The sequence below is a fragment of the Abramis brama genome (genome assembly GCF_963993115.1).
Source record: "Abramis brama genome assembly, chromosome: 10".
NCBI classification, from domain to species: Eukaryota; Metazoa; Chordata; class Actinopteri; order Cypriniformes; family Leuciscidae; genus Abramis; species Abramis brama.
In genome coordinates, this window is record NC_139972.1 from 37589145 (window position 1) to 37610798 (window position 21654).

At 36.6% G+C, this 21654-nt stretch overlaps 1 protein-coding gene across 2 annotated transcripts in view; it reads left to right on the forward strand.

Moving 5' to 3' along the window:
• tgfb1a (transforming growth factor, beta 1a) overlaps positions 1-21654 on the forward strand; it is a 30431-nt gene continuing 8777 nt past the window's right edge. Inside the window, exons 1-7 of one of the 2 annotated variants that reach the window (XM_084125568.1) lie at positions 1-366; positions 1278-1351; positions 1489-1898; positions 13603-13866; positions 18076-18162; positions 18273-18420; positions 20997-21147. In XM_084125568.1, coding sequence (XP_083981694.1) covers positions 1574-1898; positions 13603-13866; positions 18076-18162; positions 18273-18420; positions 20997-21147 — 975 coding nt within the window. In that variant the 5' untranslated portion in view covers positions 1-366; positions 1278-1351; positions 1489-1573. Of the gene's footprint in view, positions 410-1277; positions 1352-1488; positions 1899-13602; positions 13867-18075; positions 18163-18272; positions 18421-20996; positions 21148-21654 lie in introns of both variants that reach the window. The other variant, XM_084125569.1, reaches the window with a different exon arrangement.

Consider the following 21654-nt stretch of genomic DNA (forward strand, 5'->3'; position numbering starts at 1 on the left):
AGAGTGAGTGAGTGAGTGAGCATGAGTGGGAGAGAGAAGTTATTGGAACGTAAAGCTCTCACAATTAATTTTGTCACCAGCAAGCTCTGACAAGCGAAGAGAGGGAGTGTGTTAAAAGAGGGAGCTGATAAAAAGAGTGCTGTACGAAAGAGAAGGAGTGTCTGGAGGACTTTTTTACTGAAGCCAAAAGACATTAAAGTGGACAAACAGAAGAAAAGAAGGTCGAGAAGAGAAGGAACATTTGCATTTACTGCTGTCACTGCTGCGGTTCACGTGCTTTTACTGCCTGGGCACTCATGGACGGTTCATTTGTTTCGCTCTTTTTGTTTACTCCATCTGTCACTCGAAGCTCGTGGGTTGGACGTGGTTAGTTTGATTTTCCTGACATCATCAGAGCCAAAACGTCAGGGTATTTTCCAAGAAGATCTGTTTTCCTTTCATTTCCTCTCAGTGAAATGAGATGTGTATGAGAGCAGTGTGTTTGGTTAGCCATGCAAATTAATCTTTCCACTCGCCTTTGTAGTGGGAAAATCTTGTTTGGAGAGAAAACGTGGTTGTAGTCTTTAAAGAGCCATGTTAAACATCTAAAAAACAATGTTACTTATTTTTACTGATGGATTGTGAAGCTTTTGCTCTGCATAGAGTTATTAAACTTGCTTAAACTTCTTTACTATGTTTTGAATGGTTTACAGCCAGAGCTCTAAAAGCAGCTTTTTTCCTAACATGATGTTTGCATGTTAAATGAATTACTGTTATCTGATTATCTGGATGCTTCCGGAAAATCAATCTTCAAAGATTTCTTAAGTGGACACAGCCCTTTGTCTTGTTACGAATGCAGGATGCAACAAGATGAGGTTGTCTGGTTTAGTGAAATAGTTAAGGAAGACTTATTTAGAGGTTTTTGTGTGAGATGACAAAACATCAAGTAAAGCATCAAGACCAGAAAAGCTTGGAGGGCTAAAAATAAAACTGAGTAAAGGGGAAAGTTAGTGAGAAAACAAGGTTACAGACGTGCCATTATATCCAGACCTCTTCATGTTTTCACAGCGGGAAACTAGAGGAGAGACTAGAGGAGAGAAAAATAGTCAGTCCAGACACATGGATTTGAACAAGCATTTCTGTGTTGCACTGCTAGCAGTGAGTCTGTGATAAAGTTGTGCCGAAAGGAAAAACGTTTCTGTTTATGCGTGTATATGTTTTCTTTGTTTTTACAGATTTATGCTTACATATGTTCATTGTGTAGCCTACTAATTGCATGGTCTTTGTGTGTCTCTAAGTTTGTTTATATGGGAGAGCGGTTGCTCCAGTTGGCTAAACTGCACTGTGCTGTCTGGATGGAGCTCTGAAACAGGTGATGTGTCAGGAATTTCCCATATTAGACAGACCTCAGCTGTTCTGTTGGCTATTATTCAAGGTGCTTTCCAGAATCATCATCAGGTAGCATCACCTCCATAACCTGCAACACTACTGTGTTTGTTTGATCCAAAGGCTCTACGTCAATTACAGCTCTTGGTGAGCCTCTCTCCTTACTTAAAACTGTTCCAATAGACAGTTTGGGCACAGATTTGGCACCATGAGGTTCGTTTGCTTGGTACTGACGGCCCTGTGCATGGTGGCTGGAACGGGCAGTATGTCCACCTGCAAGACTCTGGACCTGGAGGTGGTGAAGAAGAAACGCATAGAGGCTATCCGTGGTCAGATCCTCAGCAAACTGCGCATGGCCAAAGAGCCAGAATCTGAGATAGACGACGATGGACAGAAGATCCCAGATTCCTTGCTTTCTTTGTACAACAGCACTGTTGAACTGAGCGAAGAAATGAAGCTGAACACTGTCCCTCTGCAGGCTGAAGATGAGGACTACTTTGGCAAAGAGGTGCACAAGTTCGTCATCAGGCAAGGTAAGAACTTGGAGGTGTCCTCTTTCTGACTTCTTTAAAGAATAATCTAAAATCATGTCCTATTCATTCATGACAGTGTTGAATGGTGATTTTTTTTTTGTTGCACAATAATCACTGTTTAACTGTATAATTACTACATAATGACAGTCCACAACAGTATAATCTATTTCCCTTGCAACCAATTTTTGGTAGTCTCATGTCTCTTGTTTCTTGTATCTGTGCTCAGTTTCTTTTCACATAGGCTACTAAAAGAAGTTAAAGCTGCAGTCCATTACTTTTTTTGTGTTCAAAATGTACAAAATTTATATAATAAGCGAGTACATCATGAATCCATTTTTCAAACCATGTTTTTGTCGTATCCTGAATCCCTATGGTTCACCTATAATAAGTGTTTATATTGGGACTATTTTAGACTGGTTCGGGTCGTACCACTGCGGAATAGCCCAGTACCTGCGTGACTCGTCATAGACATAAACAAAGAGAAGTAGCTCCAGCTACATTGCTCATCCTTAAGACGAATGCAGTTCTGTTTATTAACTGCTAGAGTGCCAAACGTTACGGACTGTAGCTTTAAACTCTAATATAAAATGTCTATTTATTTACTTAAAACAAAAACATTCTTTATACCAGACCTGTACAGTGTATGTAAACACTCACAAAAAATGGTTTCATCATGGAGTTGTAACTTTTAACTTTAATGTGCCATTTCTATGTTATTTGACCCTTGATGTAAAACAAGCAATTAAGTTAATTAAGAAGTCACTAAATGATGCACATTTTAGGTTACCAGAGAATTTTTTACCAGATTCGAGTACCAGTCTTTACCAAGAAATTCTATTAAAAATCATTTACAAAATCTCCTGCTGGGCAGTTCAATTCTTTACAGTAATATAATATAGAATGAAAAAATCATGCAGTTACACTGACATGGTTTGGGACAACAATTAAATGTTTTGTACAGTCAATTATAGGCTACTTGCAGCATTAAACCAAATTAAATGATTGTTTATTGCTTATGAATTTCCAATATTTACTTTATCAGGGGTTTTCAAACTTCTTACTGGCAAGGAGCCTTGAACAATCCCCTTGTGACATCAATTCTGTATTAGGCTAATAATATAATAAAATATAGGCCAAATAAAATATAATTTTAGAGAAGTATTTAAAGTGATATATCAGTTTACATGCTTCATTTTGTTTTAATATTATATTATTATAATATGAAAACAAACGGAAGCATTTAAATAGACCTAATAGCTAAATATTGAATATGTGAGCTCTCTTTTATCCCTGAAACCCCCGCTACACCTGTGGTGGATGTGTAATTGTAAATATCTCAGAGGTTTGTTACAGTTCTGTGCCCGTCTCCCGTTATTTCCACCACTTAATCAAGCCAATCTTCTTTAAAACATGATGAAGTTTTATATCACATGCCTTTCGCATTTTTCCTCTGTTGCGCTCAGACTATGTGTGGTATTTTAGCACGTCCATGATTTTGCAGACTTAGATGCGTTCCTGGTTCAACGTATTTTGTTGATCCTGGAACAACATTCCAGGCCGAAAATGTAGTCCTAACCCTATCCCTATCCCTATCCCTAGCCCTAACCCTAACCCTAACCCTAACCCTAACCCTAACCCTAACCCTAACCCTAACCCAAACCCTAACCCTAACCCTACCCATAAGTTATCCCTAAAATCAGAGGGAAATTACAACACTGATGTAGAAGCACCTAACCCTGGTTGTAAGCTTAAACTTGACAAACTATAATCTTGTCCCTCAAATCTGATTCGTTGATTGGAATGTTGTTCCAGGATCAACACAGATGTTGATCCAGGAACATGTTGCACTTGGTGAAATCAGGTTCTGTGGTATTTTTATAGCCTAGTTGTTATTGCTGTTGGCTTCTTGCATTAGATTGTTAAACTCAAAATTTTAACAAGAAGTTCTTGCTGGGGGGTTGAACATTTTGAGGATACTTCGGTCTGTTTGTTCTGAACAATTAGGTTGTTTGAACACTCTGACAGCTGTTTGTTCACTTTTTTGTCTTAGACCTGTTGTTAATTTGATGCTTATCACTCACTTGCTTTCATCCCCCACCATCTCCACCCGCTGTTCCTCTTTTACTCCTTTAACCACTTCAAACTCGTCAGACATAAACATCAGGCCTATGATCTTATGCACACGTCATGAATCTCTAAGAAAAAGATGGGGCTTGTTTGAAGATGAAAACCAAGGACAAAGAAACAGAGAAATACATGAGAGAAAATGGTGATAAGGAAGACGAGTCAGATTCGCTGTCCTTCTCACTAATTCTGTTTTCTTTTTGTGTGTTCTTCTGGAGTTAGGGGCTTTCCTGTAACTTGAGCTTTCTCTCTCTGTTCTGTGTTTTGTATTTTCTCTCATTTCTTTCCCTCCTTTATCAGTCTGACAGTCCCATTTGACAGGAAAGAGGGTTGCTTGTTTCTGAGGTGTGACTAAGATTGCGAGGAAATATTCCTATATAGCAACATTGAATTCCTGCTCTTGCAATTCCCCTTGTGGTACAAAACTTTTTCTTATGTTTTGTGTTTGCATAAAGCTTCTTACATTTGTTTAAGGTGGAATACATTGATGCAATTGGAAGGCCTCCCACGCACAGTATTTACAACCATCACTACTGTAGTAATTGCTTACTTTCGCAAGACAACATTAATTGTTAGAGCCACAATTGTTAGTGAATAACTAGGTTTTTACATTTACTAAAGAAAAGTGCTTGAACCAAAGAAAAGTCACTGCTACACTTCTAGGTGGTTGCCAGGGTGCTGCACTGCAGTTGCTAAGATTTTGATAAGTGTTTTAAAAGCATTGCCATGTGGTTGCTAGGATGTTCTGCGATGTTGCTGGGTGGTTACAAGCAACACTGCATAATTTGAGGTATAATTCACATCTGTTGTGTAAACAGTGTGGGGTGAGTTATGTGGAAATTTTATTTTATTTAGGGTTAGAGGTTGTTCTGATAGCAGAAATAGTGTGCTTGCCTTACAAAAAACAATAATAATTTATATTGTTTCAATACATTTAAATACAAAAGCAGAAAGCAGTGAAATCTTTTTGACCTTTTGAACATGAATAGAAAAACATCTTGTTGTCCATTTTAAAATAGGCCTTTCCATTTTTTTCACTCCTGACTGAACCACTAACCGTAGCAATTAATATATGTTAACATATTTCTTTAGGATTACAGATTTGCTTTTGCAGGAATACGGATTGCTGTCATCAAATTACCCAAATGGTAATATTTTCATATACTTCTCCATTAAGATTATTATTATTATTTATATTATAAATTTAATATTTTTTTTATTTATATCATTCATATATATCTATATCTATATATATATATATATTTTTAGTATCATAGCTGTTTGGCTTGAGCTACGTTGCAGATTTTGTCACATACCCAGGTCAGACCAAAAACTGGTTGCTGTTTTGTTGTTGCCAAAAACAAGTTACCAACAAGTGTGTATGTCTTGAGTGTACAGTCCACAGCTAAAACAGAATAAAAAAGTACTTTGAAACTTATAGTTTCATAGAAACTGTAGTTTCATTTGGAACCTTGATTTTTCCTTATGGCTTACTACACTTGATATCTTTTAGTTGAAGGTAGAAAAATGTTTTGTCCGTAGTATACAGACCATACAATTGTGTAATCATAAATTATGCTGTCAAATAGAGAGCACTTAATTTACAGCCATGTCCTGCAGGCGTGCCTAATGTTCCATTTTTTTTTTTTTTTTTTTTTTTAATAATAATTCTTATTGTGCTGCATGTATCATAGCATAGCATCTCATGTTATCACGTCAAAGATTGTGCTGAATGCACAGCTCATCTGCCAGTAAAGTGTGCCATGGCTTAATGTGATTGGAACAGGATAGTTGGGGAAAGAGAGAGTTGTGATTTTATGGAAGGCGACAGTAAGAGGACAGGAAGGGTTAAACGTGTTGGAGAGGCAGATTTTTAAGTCTGCTGGAATCTGGTTGCACCCACTACTAATGATAGGTCTGTCTCAGTGCCTGTTAGGACAGCTGTCCTGAGCTTACCTGAGCACCAGCCTATGTAAACACACACACACAAATCCCACTCCACCCTCATCTTATCCACCATACACCGTCAACAAAGAGCAGTTCATTTAGTCATGGACACTTTTTATGCGTGACCACAGGTGTTGATACATGGGACCCATTCTGAATATTCAATACATGAAATCCCTCAACAGTGGATGGTGAATAGAACATGCCCTTAATGTGTTGTACCAAGCATATTAGAAATGATACATTTTATTTCCCATTGCTTTAGAGACAAATCTAAACATCCTATGAAAGCATGTACAGGTCACATTTCACCCCAAAGCCAAAAGAAAACAAAAGAAATTATATTAAGGCATATACTGGCTTATCAGCCAATTAAAGGCCTTTTAAACCATTCAAGAGCGATAAGACCCAAAAGAGAACTCAATTTGGTATTGGCGCGCTGTCTGTGAAGCAGCTGTCTGTACACACACCCAAAACGCGCGCACAGAAAGCAGCTTCACAGACAGCGTGGCAGTACCAATTTGAGATCTCAAGCATCTTGAACAGACAAAAACATACAAAATGATGGCAAAATGCCCAGTCTTAAATGTAAACAGTTGAGAGAAAATCGGATATGATATGCATTGTGTGCGTAAGGTCTTTTAAATTGACAGCAGCCAGCCAACATACCAGATGCATTCTGTGTAATTAATGTTAATCAAAGAACAAAAGACAAAGAGAAAATCACTAACTGAATAACTTTGCATCTTCAATAATTATTAATCTATATACTTTATACAGTGAAGACAATGGAGTGTTACTTTACATGTGATTACTTAAATTAAATTTCTGAGGTCTTTCTTACCTGAATACTAATGTTCGGCCTACCTGAAAATCTTAAAGCGCTGTTTATTTCATTTGCATCTTTGTGCATAAATAAACAACCAGTAAAACATCCAGACACAGTGTCTGGATGTTTTACTGGTTATTTATTTATTTTTTAAAGCAGTACAACAAATACTACATTGACTTTTTTTAATCAGTATTATTATTAGTAATATAATTTTAGCATCTGTCAAGGTTTGACATGGATAGTGGAATTGACCACTGTGAGTATTCCACCCATCCTCCTATCCTCATAGCAGATGACCAGCATTCTCTGATGGATCTCAATCATGTCAGCATCTGCTCTCAGAGTGAGAACACTGAGCTTTCAGCAAAGGAAGTCCCCCATCTGACAAACAAGTCCTGCCTTTCAAGTGGACCTATTATGCAAAATTTACTTTTACATGGTGTTTGTACATAAATGTATTGGCAGTGTGTGTACACAACCATCCTATAATGATATAAAATCAACCCACTCCTTTTTTAAATATCCATAAATCATAAGCAGTGCCTCGGAGTCGGAACAAGCCGTTTGCAGATTCTGGGCAAAGCGACGTGACCTTTGTGAATGAGGTTTTGTTAAAAAGGTTTTGAACACAGGTTTTGTTAAAAAGTTGTTACTTAAAGGAGCTGTATGTAAGAAATGTATTTCAATTAATCATAAAATGGCTCTGATATGTCACTAGACATTAAGAAATCATTTCAAATACTTATATCACTGACAACAGTAGTACGGCCAGGATATTGTCATTTAAAAAGTGAAGTTGCAGCCCTCAACTGATGTTGATGTTGTCATCTTGTGTTTTGGCCTGATGCTCCACCCTCCACCTATCTACCAATCACGAAGTCAGTAGTGTTTCGGCATCCGGGTTGCCAGCTCAGCTCTAGTTACCACAGCTGCAGCTACAAACGTTCGTGCTGGATCCTGCAGCCTATCTGGCAACCTCGAGTCAGGGGGGAGGGGGAGGGGATACACCGCTCTACAGTAATTTGAAAGTGATTGCAGTACCAGTTTTGGCCACAATCTTACATACGGCTCCTTTAAGGATGGACCACAGTCTATGGGATGGACCAGTACTGTACCACCTATCGTGATCCAGCTTAGTCTCCGGAGCGATACTGGCGACGGCAGTAATGGAAGGGAGAGCACGCACTTTATTACAGTTCATCTGAGTTGTTTTACGGATATAAAGTTTACCAGTTTATTAAGCACCCCCGAAGAGGCAAAAGGTCTGGATATTTTTTAATTTACTATTAGTTGTACCGAGTGGTTTTGTGTAATTCTCTGTGTATGTTGATGATAATGCAAGGCAGAGAGAGAGTAAATGAATAAGACTTTAATGCGCACTTCTTGTACTGTTTTATTCAGCTCTTGAATACACAACTGTGATTATCTAGAGTGAAAACGGATGCCTCATCTTTTGTGTGAAGTACAAATAAAATAATTTCATAAAACTCATCAGTAAAGTTTTGGCCATCATGTGGACGGGGTCCGCTACAACAGGCTTGTACTAATAGTGGATAAAAGCAAGATGACAACATAAGTTTTAACCGTAATTAAACTAAACTATACCTGTTCTATCTCCAGCATATATTCTCTGGATCTGTAGGCATCATGGTGGTGATTGAGGAGATCCCCCCTTCTATGTAAAGCACTCTGAGTGCCGAGAAAAGCACTATGTAAATGTAATGAATTATTATTATTATTATTATTATTATTATTGTCAGACTCCGGTTTGAACATATAAGGCTGAACATCGCTACTGACATTTTCAGTGCGTGAGATTGTCCTGTTTTGTTGTTGCATGAGTTCTTAAAGCTACACCCTCTTCTTGAAAGCGAATGTTACTGTAAAAATGCACTAAATTGAAACTCACGTTAACTCATTTCACTTGCAGAAACCGACTGCCTTAAATTGACCAACTGTCATTTAAATGTATTAACTAAAATATAATGCACTAATAATGTGAGCAAAGTATTACTGTGAGCTTATTTAATTTGAGACCACTAAAAAATATTTTAAATAAAGAGATTTCCACTGGACCAGCAACTGCATAGTCACCGCGTGTTAAATAAAGCAACATGCAGCAAATCATCAATGTATCAGATCTTCTCCTGGACTGAAGCACAGGCTCTACTCTTCAGCACAATGATGACCCAAAAAAACTAAATTTTACAGTAAACTACTGGCAACATATACCTGTATTATAACTTACAGCTTATTACTGTTAAAATACATTTCGTAGGTGTGTCTTTTTATCTTACACTGTTAACCCTTCAACCCCACAGGAAAATCCACACTACAAAGATGACAAAAAGTAACATTGACAGTGTTGCAGTGAGATAATTAAGGGAATATGTAAGTGATTGTTGATCATTAGTGATGAACACCTGCTGTTAACAAGCAGATTCACTGAAGGAAAGAGGAACACAAGAACAGAAAATAGAGAAACACAAGAAATACAACTGCCTTCCAGCCATTACACATTATTACACTTATTATTAACCAGTATGACTTTATTTCTGTCATACATCTACAGAAGTTGTTATTGAAATGTTTAATTGAAAATGTTTGGTTTGAAGTTACCATTATGGAGATCAGTTTTGCTTTAGTTGGGTTCTGGACTCTTGACTTTTTAAATATTAGATTTTGTCTGGCAGCTTGACTGTGTTTTTGCAAGCCACACTTTTGCACACATGGTTTGCGAATGCAGTTTGTTATATTGATTATGATGAAAAAATCATCATATAGCCTGTTCATTCACTGATCTCATTCAGAGTTTAATCCTGTATCAGAAGTGTAACATTACCATCACTGTAAAACTACAGCAATGTTACAATGACAATTTTTTTTAACACATCATGCACAACCAAAGAAACAGAGCTATGCTACCTTGTAGAAACACAAAGATATGAAAAATCAGCACATTTCTATCAACAATGGTGTCAATAATTTATTTATTTATTTATTTATTCATGCAGCAATGCATTCTGAGAGTTTTATACTGGAACCCAGCATGCATTGCGACATTAATCTTTTGATTGTCACCATTGTTGAGATTCATATTCTGATTGTTGATGTCTGTGTGTGTCTAAGGCATGCAGGAGTTCTAATGTTTTAATGCACAATATGATTTCAGTATCCTTCAGAATAACTGATTACAGAAACATTGCTGAAATTCATGTTGTAGACTCACAAATAAATCACTGATTCTTGAGAGTCGGGACAAAACACGTTTTAAAAAACTTTTTTTTAAAATACACACTATATCAATTAGAGTTATATGTTTCTGCAGAGAAAGGTCTTAGCTATTTAACCATGTAAAGGAACAGGTTCTAAATAAAAACATATTTTTAACAAATAAACATGTTTCCCTTCAGAACTGGATTTGTGTCAACTCCGTCAGACACACTAAAAAATATACAATTTTAATTCTTCAAATCCAACAAGAATCTAAAGTTCTGAAGTATATTGTAATAGTGTTTAGTTACTCTGATATGTAAAAAAATTACAATATATAAACTTAAGTTGTGATGTCACACTATTCTGAAAACTCAGATTTCTAAATATTTGCATTTTCAAACTTTGATTTTAATTTCAATATTGTAAAAACAAATTCCTTAAATAAATAAAACATTAGAGGATGTAGATCAGATATACAATTCCTTTAGATTTAACTTTGTAAGTATGTCAATCATGATGAATTTCTTAATTTTTGCTATAAATTAGACTTTTCTATGTGGGACATGTTTTGTCCCGACTCTCAAGAATCAGTGAAATATTAAATACCCATAAATTCAAAGCTTATACACAGGAAGAGAACTGTGAAACAGACATGTCGAGGATGATCATGACATCATACCAACAGCCACAAACACCTGATCATCTTCCTCTTGGCTTTTTCTTGCCATGACAAATGTGTTTTTTAAATTCACAGTTACAGCAGCCAGAGAAAAACTAATGTTCAAAAGTCAAGTGTCAAGAGACCAACTAAAGCAAATACTGATTTCCATCATGATGACTACAAACTTTATTATATTCAATAAAACATCAACAACTAAATATCTGTTAATTCTCAACAAGAACTTTTGTACATGTATGGAAGAAATAATTTTAAACTGGTTTGTAAACTGTTTTCACACTCGTGTGGCTAGAAGTCAGCTGCAGATCTTGTGTTTCTCTTTTTTCTTTTTTCCTTCAGTGATTTTGCTTATCAGGTGTTCATCAGTGTCTCAATTCACTCACTTCTTTTCATTCAAGTGGACTATATAAGTGAACTAATGTTGGGGATAGTGAATGAGGGTACAGTATAGGGTGTGATCTGGAACACAGTGTCGACTTTGAGCACTGTTAAGTCACAGTATATTCCTGTAGGCTGCTTTCTCCAAAATGACAAATATTACCCAGAATGCATTGTTTTCGACGGTATATTATTGTTTTAATGGAAAATGGAAGGATACGGACAGAATTCTGCCTTTTTTTTTACAGCAAGGGTTAACAGTGCGAGGAATTTTCTAACTTATTAAACGCCTTTGATTTAGCTCTTCAAAAGTCAATGTTCCCACTCATCATCATGGACATACACTTGACTTAGTGTTATCTCATGGTTTTTCCCTCTGCAATCTTGAGGTGTGTGAAAATGTTTTTTCTGATCATAAGTACATTTTGTTTTCTGTTCCTTTTGCATTTAATGCTCCAAAATCTATTACTTATGCTCGTCGTTCCCGGCTTATTACGTCTACTACCAGAAATGCCTTTTCTTTAGCATTCCATGACGTTACTCTATCAATGGAAGACTGTCATTGTGAGTGCAAGAGTGCAAGAGCTTCTGTCTAGGTTTAATTGTATCTGTGAAAACATTTTTCCATAAGCCTGTTTGGCCATAAGCCTGTTTGACTGATGTAAAGACCTGGTTGTCTTTAAACTTTCTGAATTTTAATGGTAAAATGTAAAGTAAAATGGAAATTATTATATTTGGACCCTCCGATTCCTCTATCACTCCTAAACTAAATTTTGGTGGTTTGTTCTCTTGTGTGAAGCCCTGGGTGAGAAATTTGGGCGTGGTGTTTGATGAATCTCTGAAATTTGATAGGCAGGTAAATTTAGAAGTGAAATCCTGCTTTTTCCAGCTCCGACTGCAATCAAAAGTAAAGACATTTCTTTTCTTTTTTTCCGAAAAATAATCCATGCATTTTACACTGGTTGCCAGTGCGCTACAGAGTGGATTTTAAACTTTTACTTCTCGTGTACAAATCTTTAAATGGTATGGGTCCACCGTATCTGTCTGTCCTATTGACTGAACACCATCCAATTAGATCACTCCGGTCATCCAATCAGAGACTCCTGTCTTTCCCTAAGTCAAGATTGAAGTGTTGGGGAAACCGTGCCTTTTCTGTAGTTGCCCCCAGACTCTGGAATGACTTGCCAATTTCGATTATTTAATTGTGCTATATAAATTGCCATTGCCTTCGGCTCATTGACCAGTCAGCTCCACCTTGGCTCCTTCCTCCCTTGACTCCACCTGGGACCATCCTCCTTACGGCTCCACCGGGCTACCTTGTCCCTCCGACTCTGCCATGGTCAGTCGTTACCCTGCCTGTGCCATGGACTTCCGGACATTCAGCTGCTCTTCGTCCCTCTACCCCTTTGGCTCCATCAGGCTTCGCCTTCCTTCTGACTCCGCCTTGGTCCACAGTCTAACTGGCTCTGCATCAGTCTTCTGGCGCCTCGGCTCCACCTTGGCCACTTGTCACAGATCCATCTGTCGCGTGGTCTCGTTGGCTCTTCGGCTATGCCTTGGTCTCCACTTCCATCAGCTCCATCTTAGTCTGTTGTCCCCCTGTATCTACCAGCCAAGTCTCCACCATGGCTCCTCCCTCCTTTGACTCCGCCGTGGGCCTTCATCATGGCTGTGTTCTGGGTCCCTGCCTGTCTCCTCCTGCTCTCGTCTCCTCCCTAGCTCCTCCCTCCCTGGCTCCTCCCACGCCGCCTTGATTTCTTTCGCTTCCATCTCCTCTTGTTTCCTGTCCTTTGCCAGCACCTTGTCCTTCCCCCAGATCCCCCGCCCTCCCTCCCTCCCTACCTCCTCACCTCCTCAGTTTGGACTATCATTAGCACGAGGATGCTCTTTCTGGGAGCGGGAAGTTATAGTAATGTTTATGTTATAGGGGTTCTTCTGTTTAATGAGTTTGATTCCTGTATGTTTCCAAGTAAATACATTGTTATTGAATAATAATAACCAATAATGTGACACAATTAGGATTAGGAGTTTATTCAAATGAAATAAGTAAGTATAAAACTATGGTGTGTAACTCATCCAACACCATGGGCCTCCTTCCCATGTTAAACATCAGCAAAAACTGATAGGCCAAGAATCACCTATTGAGACAGAAAGAGTCCATCTGACCGACATGAAAAGTGACCAATCACAGTTTTTTTTTTTTTTTTTTGGTGCCATTTAGGGGCAGTTTTATCGGAAAAAGTAGATACTATCCACAATAATTTTAGAATTTCTGTCCATCCAATACATATTTATAATTTCACAAAAAAAAAAAAATCTGAATATACAATTCTGCTCATGGATACCTGTTTACTTAGTCCTTCAAACAAAACTCTTAATATCTATTAAAGATTTGATGCCATTAACCTGGCAAATCTGGGGCTTATTTTTTTCAGTGCTTTGGTGGTTTATCTGACAAAAGAGTGGTCTGTTGTCTGAGCTATAAAATAACCATGAACTTTTTTTATTATTTCTCACTTTCTCTCTAGCTCAGAATGGCACAAAGCATCAGATGTTTTTTAACGTATCAGAGATGAGACAGAGTATTCCAGACTACCGGCTGCTGTCTCAAGCCGAGTTACGCCTTCGGATTAAGAATCCCACCATGGACCAAGAGCAGAGGCTGGAACTGTATCATGGAGTAGGCGATCAGGCTCGATATCTGGGCACCCGCTTTGTCTCCAAGGCTTCGTCCAATCGCTGGCTCTCGTTCGACGTGAAACAGACGATGACAGAATGGCTGCAGAGTTCAGGTAAGGTCATGGCTGCATTCAGCTAACATCATTTGCAGTTTCCCAATAGCAGTTGATGACTACATTCAAAATGACCATCCTTAATTTGTGCTCACATAATATGTTTGGTTAAAACGGTCTACCTTTTCTTGACTGTCTATCATATTGTGATAACTCAAAACCTCAAGGAGACAACAATGCAGGATACTGTTATTAATGCTGACATTAGAAGAAACGAGCTAGAACAACTTATAGTATTGCTACAGTTGTGGAACTTGTTCTCTGGGGCCAGTTTGCATAATCATAGCCATTATGTTATGACTGTGACTTAAGAACTTGTATGACCAACTAGCAGTTAGTCAAGGGGCAATCAGTCTTACGTTTCGGTACCAAAATAGACCAACCTACGTTTTTCTGTAACTGACTTATAACAGTATTAAAGAGAAAAAATGTAATGACTAACTTTTAAGACTAGTCTTAGCCAGGCTTGTGCACAATTCAGAATTGAATTGAGAATGACTCCTTAATTCCAATTAAATTCTTGAATTTGAATTGAATTTGAATTGATGTCAAAAACAGGATCTAGAATTACAATTCGAATTTGAATTAAAGGAAGCAGAATTGCAATTCAATAAAAATTCAAAGAAATTCATATACATATTTTAAGTGAAGTGTTTAACAATGAAGCTTTACAGTATATGTCAGATATGATTGCATTATAAATGATATTAGTTTGAACTAGTACAGATTACATTAAAAGGATATGTTTTCCCCCAGCAATGAATGTTAAAAAAGCTCTAGTCACAGAACAAATAATTAAGTTTGATTTATTGTAATTGTAATTTTGTGGAACATGATGGAACATGACTCCATTTCCCAGAATGCTTTATTTTAACCAAGTATTTAAAATAGTTGCTAAACAATCTGAGGTGGACATTTGTTTGAAAGCACAATTTGATGGGCAACACTGGACTTTTTAAGTTTCAGAAGTCCCTTACAACTTCACTCTGCACCTGCTGAGAGAATCTTTAGTGTTGCAGGAAAGATATTCAGACCAGAACGGTGCAGACTCAATGAAAACACATTTGAGGAGCTATTGAGAATTAGATGCAACAGTGTTGCTCAGTGATTTTTTGCATTGGAATAAATGATAACTGCATTTACAACAACTTTGTGTTTGTGTGATTACTTTGAAATGAAAATTACATTGGAACAAAACTAATTAAACAACATTGAGGGGGTAATTTATTTCAAGAATTTGATCAATATCTATTTTAGAACAAAATGTATGCAGGGTTGAGGAGTAAATACGAAAAATAAAACGTGAAATGAAATTTCTGTTATTAAATTACAAAATTAATGTAATTGTATTTAGTTGTATTACTGAGGTAAAATGTTTCATTCAATTAGTTACTAATCAACTTAAAACGAAATTGCTTTGCATTGATAAAGTTATCCAAATAAAGTAATCCAAACCACATTTATAATGGGTAACTAATAACAGTAAGCAATAACATTCCCAAAGTAACCTTCCTAACACTGAATGCATGCGAGACTCAACACATTCTTTCTGTTGTGAGACTGTGTGGAATTTCTTTGAATTGCCATGAATTTAATTCCACTTCCTGTCATTCCAATTCAAATTCAATTCAACGTCCTGTGGGGCGGAGTAAATTCAATTCAAATTCCAATTCATGAATTGAATGGAGGCCAATTCTGAAATTCTGAATTTTGCACAAGCCTGGTCTTAGCTACTGTAGCACTGTAGCAGTCTATGCAACTGGAAGACTGTTCTGGAACACAGATTTGTTTCTTGGCAGACTAAAGATATAAAGATTGATAGATAGATTTAAAGAATACAAATAGATGCACACTAGTCTCCTGGAAATCCTGTTGAGGTCAGCCAATATATTTCAGCGTTATCAGTTTATCTGTGTTTACTACAGTTTTGCTGGAAAGTTTTAACTCTGGTCACTAGGGGTGTAACAGATTGTTGTTGAGCTGTGATCCAACTGTTGCTGTTGACCCCTGGCAGATTATTAGGGAGTTAAAATTCAGCACAAAAACCTGTCCCATGGTTCGGAACGCTTGTGATTCGTGGATTATATGCAAAGTATAACCATCATAGAGTGAAAGATGATAATTTTGCACGTGTTTTTAAGACTTTAAATCGCGATTCATTCAAGCGCAAGAAGATTCAAAAGAGAACTCAATTCAGCACTCGTACTCTGTTTTCTGTGCGCACACATATAGTCGTGAGACAGCACATGAATTGTGTTCTTATTCGCATCTTTTTGTCCAAACACCATTTAAAAGTGAATTTTGCATAATAGATGCCCTTTAATTTACTGCTTGCTAATATTGCTTAGGTGAACATTTTTTTGGACTCAGAAGTGGTTACTGTTTGGGTGATGACAATGACAAACTCCATATTTTTATACACTGGAACTCTACTTTACCACGGTAATTTTTAAACAACTATCACATCGGTGTGATTAGTATGGTGTGTAATACATGTAATCATACTGCTCAATTCAATTCTGCTTTCACGCTTTGGCCAGAGAGATACTCACTTAGCAGCACTTGTCATCCTATCACAACTGATCAGTGTTTTCAACACAAATAATGTTTATTTTCAATCACACTTTCTTTGGGTTAGTATAAAGTTTGCTCAGTTTTTCTCCAAGGTCACGAGCAACTCAATTTCATGTCTCTAGAGAAAATGTCGTATTATGAATAATCGTCATAATGACAGACTGCGACTCAAGTCGAGGGCCGAGGCGATTGAAGAGTATGCACAGGATATTATGCTTCAGCTGGCATTACAATCAGCCTTCAAATTTTAAATAATTTAAATAATGTAAATAACTTTCAATAATGAAAGCCTATTTTCAGACATATCTACTGTATATACCTTTTTTCAGGATTTTTTTTTACTGGGGCACAGCAAAACTTTACCGGGGCTCGTGCCCCACTGCGTTACGATGTGCCCCAGAACTACACTGAAATTTTTTTTATGTTGACTTCACTTAATTTTATTATGTCAAGGGGTTGCACGAAATAAATTTATCTAAATCCAGATATATTTTTTAATTTGAGTGTACTTATATTTTGTAAATTGGTTGTACTTATATATTTATAAGTAATTTCAGATTAATTATATTCATGATTTTAGCTAAACTATTTTGAGTTGAATTTACAATTTTTTTTCAAGAATCAGCCTGTGAATCTCAACAATGGTGACAATTATAAAGCATGTTGCAGTGCATTCTGGGTGCCACCAATCAAAACTCATTCATGGCTACCATCATGCATTGCTGCATGAATAAATAATGAGCTTATGATCAGAGGTGATCTGTTTGTCACCATTGCTGAGATTCATACGCAAATTCTTGATGTCTGTGTGTGCCTACATAAAAACTTTTTTTTTTAAATTGATTTGATCATATGGATTTCATTGAAAAGGCTAAAAATATTATGCTGTACAAGGACAGAGCTGCTATAATTAAAGTAAACCTAACTCAGAATTTGGGCTCTATATGATTTCAGTGATTCAGGTTAAATGATTGTGAAATAATGATTATGTTATAACTCAGGTACAGCAGCCAAACAAAATATAAAGTTAATGATTTAAGGTCAAGAGCCCAACTAAAACAAACACTGATCACCATAATGGTGACTTAAAATTACGGTTTTGTCCTTCAGTGATTCTGCTTGTTAATATCAGGTGTCTTCAATGTTGGCAATAAAAAAAAAATGTTTAAAAAAAATGTTTTGTAAATTTGACTCATTTTAAATGGTTAGCTTTTAAGGAATTAATTTGATTAATTATTACTCAATTCTAATTTGTTAAATTTAATTAATAATATTGCTTGTAATCTGTTGCCACAATTTTATTGATTAGATATAGTGTATTAATTTGTTGTCAAACTCAAAAATGACTCCTTTAATAGTGCCCTGCTCTCCCCTGTATTTCTGTACTTTTGCCGTGGTATCGAATAATTAAAGTGTTCTTTAAATAATAAATGGAAAACAAAGTTATATTTGTAAACCCTACATAATTAATCTTGAATAGACTTTATTAGTATGGAGTGACTCATTTTTATTTACCCATTTTTTTCTTTCTTTGATGTTAGTGCACACTAGCAGTTGTAGTTGTATTATGCGTTACATGGTTTATACAGTAGACTCCAAAATCCAAATAATCTTGTGTGTGTGTTTGTTTAACAGAAGATGAAGAAAGTTTAGAAGTGAGGTTATACTGTGGCTGTAAGACAGACCAGCAGAGTACAGATAAATTCCTCTTCACTATATCAGGTAAGATAATCTCAATAATCTGAAACATAGCGTTGGAAATGTATGCCAAAAGAATCCAAAACGGACATAATCTTCAATCTTTTTCTGTGTGTATGTGTGTGTATTTGTAGGACTAGACAAACAGAGAGGTGACACTGCCAGTCTGGCAGAGATGATGGTAAAGCCTTACATTTTGGCTTTATCCTTGCCGTCTAATGGCAACTCCCTTGCATCCGCTCGCAGGAAACGAGATGCTGGCACTGATGTAACTTGTGATGAGTAAGTCTCTTTGCTCTCTTTCACCTTTTATGCTTTGCTATGTTTAGATACAGAACAAGAAAATAAATAGCAAATACCTAAACACCTTTACTCTCCTCATGTTGACTAAATGTCATGTTGACCAAACATTGTTGAATTCCTTATTCTGATTGATTGATAAACATTCCAAGGGTCTTAATTTATTTTATTTTATTTTATTCATTAGTTAATTAGGTAATAATAATAATAATCATAATAATCATAATAATCATAATAAACTTTATTTTATATGGCGCCTTTAAAGCAGCTTCTCAAGGCACTTTACACAATAAAGAAAATACAAGGGGAATAAATATATATAACAAAAAAACACACTGGAATAGAAAATAGTTAAAACCATAAAAAAAAGCTAACCTAAAAAAAAAGTTGTTTTTAGGTTAGATTTAAAAATGCTTACATTTTGTGCATCTTTAATGTGAGAGGGGAGTGTGTTCCAGAGTCTAGGAGCATAGGATGACAAAGCCCTGTCACCTACAGATCACTATTAAGACACAAAAAGTTGTGGGTCATCCATATTTTTATCTCAGAAATACAACGTGAGAGAAAAGAAACATCCACATTTTGACCAGGCTTAGAGCGGATATACATCTGAGTATCATCTGCATAGAAGTGATAATTAAGCTTGAGTGATCTTAAGAGCAATCCAAGTGGATATATACAAATGCTAAAAAGCAAGGGGCCTAAATTGAACCCTGAGGGACACCAATAGCAACAGAGCCAATCACAGACCTGAAACCACTCAAAAAAACTAATATAGCGGCGATCAGAGAGATAAGATCTAAACCAGGTTAAAACAGTCTCAGAAACACCAAAGACAGTTTCAAGTCTGTTGAGTAAGAGGTTGTGATTGATAGTATCAAAAGTGGCACTAAGATCAATAAGGACGGAGAGAGAACCAGAATCTGAAGCTATTAACAGATCATAGGTGACCTTGACCAAAGCTGTCTCTGTGCTATGGAGTTTATGAAAACCAGACTGAAGACTGATTATTAACAGTAAGGTGATTGTGTAGCTGCAAAGCCACAACACCTTTTTTTCAACACCAAAAGAAAGTTTTTTCTAGAAAGGGAACCCACATAGCAACATTGTGACGTCCCAGATCCGGCCCAGATCTGGCAAATGTGGAAAGATGATCTGGCTCACATGCAACAATGACCGCCCTTGGGTGGCTCACTCCTGTTTGCCAGATCTGGGCCACAAGCAGGCCATATCAATGCCACATGTCAGCCAAGAGCAAAGAAATAAACCAGAACTGGACCTTATCTGAGCCGCAAGGTCTGTGTATATTAAATATGGAGTCATTTCAGCCTTAATAAGCCTGTTAACAAGCAGAATCACTGAAGGAAAGAAGAGAACAGAAAAAGAGAGAACTACAAGAACTACAACTGACTTCAGACACAGCCTTAGATGAAATCAACTGAAGAGGAAAGAAGACATTACATCTGTGAAGATCTCAGCAGAGGAGGATTAAACAACTCCACAAACAGCATTACCAGCTTCACTTATTACTAACAAGACTGACTTGATTTCTGTCAGGCGTCTACAGAAGTTATTGAGAATTATCAAAGGTTGTTATCAACGATGTTTCATTTGAAGTCACCATAATGGTGATTAGTGTTTCCAGTAGTTGGGCTCTTAACTCTTATTAGATATTTTGTCTTTTTTAGCTGCTGTGACAGTGTGATTCTCAAACACATTTGCAGCAGCAAAGAAAGATAAAGTCAAATGAGATCAGGGGATGATGGTTATCTGTTGAAGGTTTTAAAATCATCATGAAATAGCCTGATGTCATTTGAATCTAAAAACTGTGTTCAATTCAAATATAAATGAGCCAATAAGATGATTATTTAATGGCAATAGAAAATAGCAACCTGCCACTACACATTACCAGAGGTAGACAGTTAAAATGCTACCTGATAGAATTGCAGGTAAAGTAACATTCCCTGATTCTTGAAACATAAGACAAAATGTCCCACTTTACCAGTCACTGTTTTTTAAAATAAACAACATTAAAATCTAACCTCTATCAAACTTGTTCTTAACACAGATTTAATTTCATCTGAGTTTCTCTTTACTGAGTGGTATGTTAGTTCTCTCACTTCCTCTAAAACCACATGTCCTCAGATAGTAACTCAATACTTCATATAGTTTGAGCTGAAATATATGTTAAACTGAAGAAAACAGAAATAGTTCATTTTAATTTAAAAATATATTTATTTTATAAGCTTGCACAGCGGTGTCCCTACATAATACATTTTTACTTAAATACATTTTTAACAGGACTTCAAAGAGTCACACAGACCACAAAATAGAACTGCTGTTCAAACAACTGGATAAAAATGAAAAACAATTCCACAAAAGTATACATCACAATTCCAGCCTGGGGCGAAAAGCTGAATAGGGTGACTAATTCAATAACTCAGCTCCCTGTCAATTATTTCTATTTAATAATGAGGTGTATAAAACTGACTCAAGCAAGAGCCACTGAACACACAACAAGATAATCAAACCCCCTCCTTCCCAATATTCTCTGACAGAAAAACTGAGACCTGCTGTATGCGTAAGCTTTACATTGACTTTCGGAATGATCTGGGCTGGAAGTGGATCCACAAGCCTAAAGGATACTTTGCTAACTACTGCATGGGCTCCTGCACCTACATCTGGAATGCTGAGAACAAATACTCTCAGGTAGGGCGTGTTTTTTCCACCCCTGTCCCATTTGAAAAATTATACAACATATAATTTCAATTAATTTAATTACTTTATAAAGCACAACACCCCCCACAACAATAGTTGACCACTGTGCTGTGCAGAAAATAAGTCTAATTTATGTCTAGCAAAAGTTACAGAATGTCATTATCTGCACATAGCATGGTCCAAGTGAATTTGGCTTTTTGAAGTTTTCTGCACTGACATTTTTTTGTGGAAAATCTACACAGTCCAAATTATGCAGATCTAAACATTATTACTGAACTTTACATTTATACCCGTGGCAGCTGCAGCTTCATACTACTACTTTCTTTACCTGGACAACTTTTACCTTTAACTCATGAATAACATTCTCTGGTGCTGTTCAAAGACTTAAAAGTGTTCAAAGTGCCAATAGTGTACAGGCACACTATGAAAATACACCAGAAAAGTATGTCATACCAGTTACTTGATAGGATTAATATTTGCAACATGATTTGGTATGCA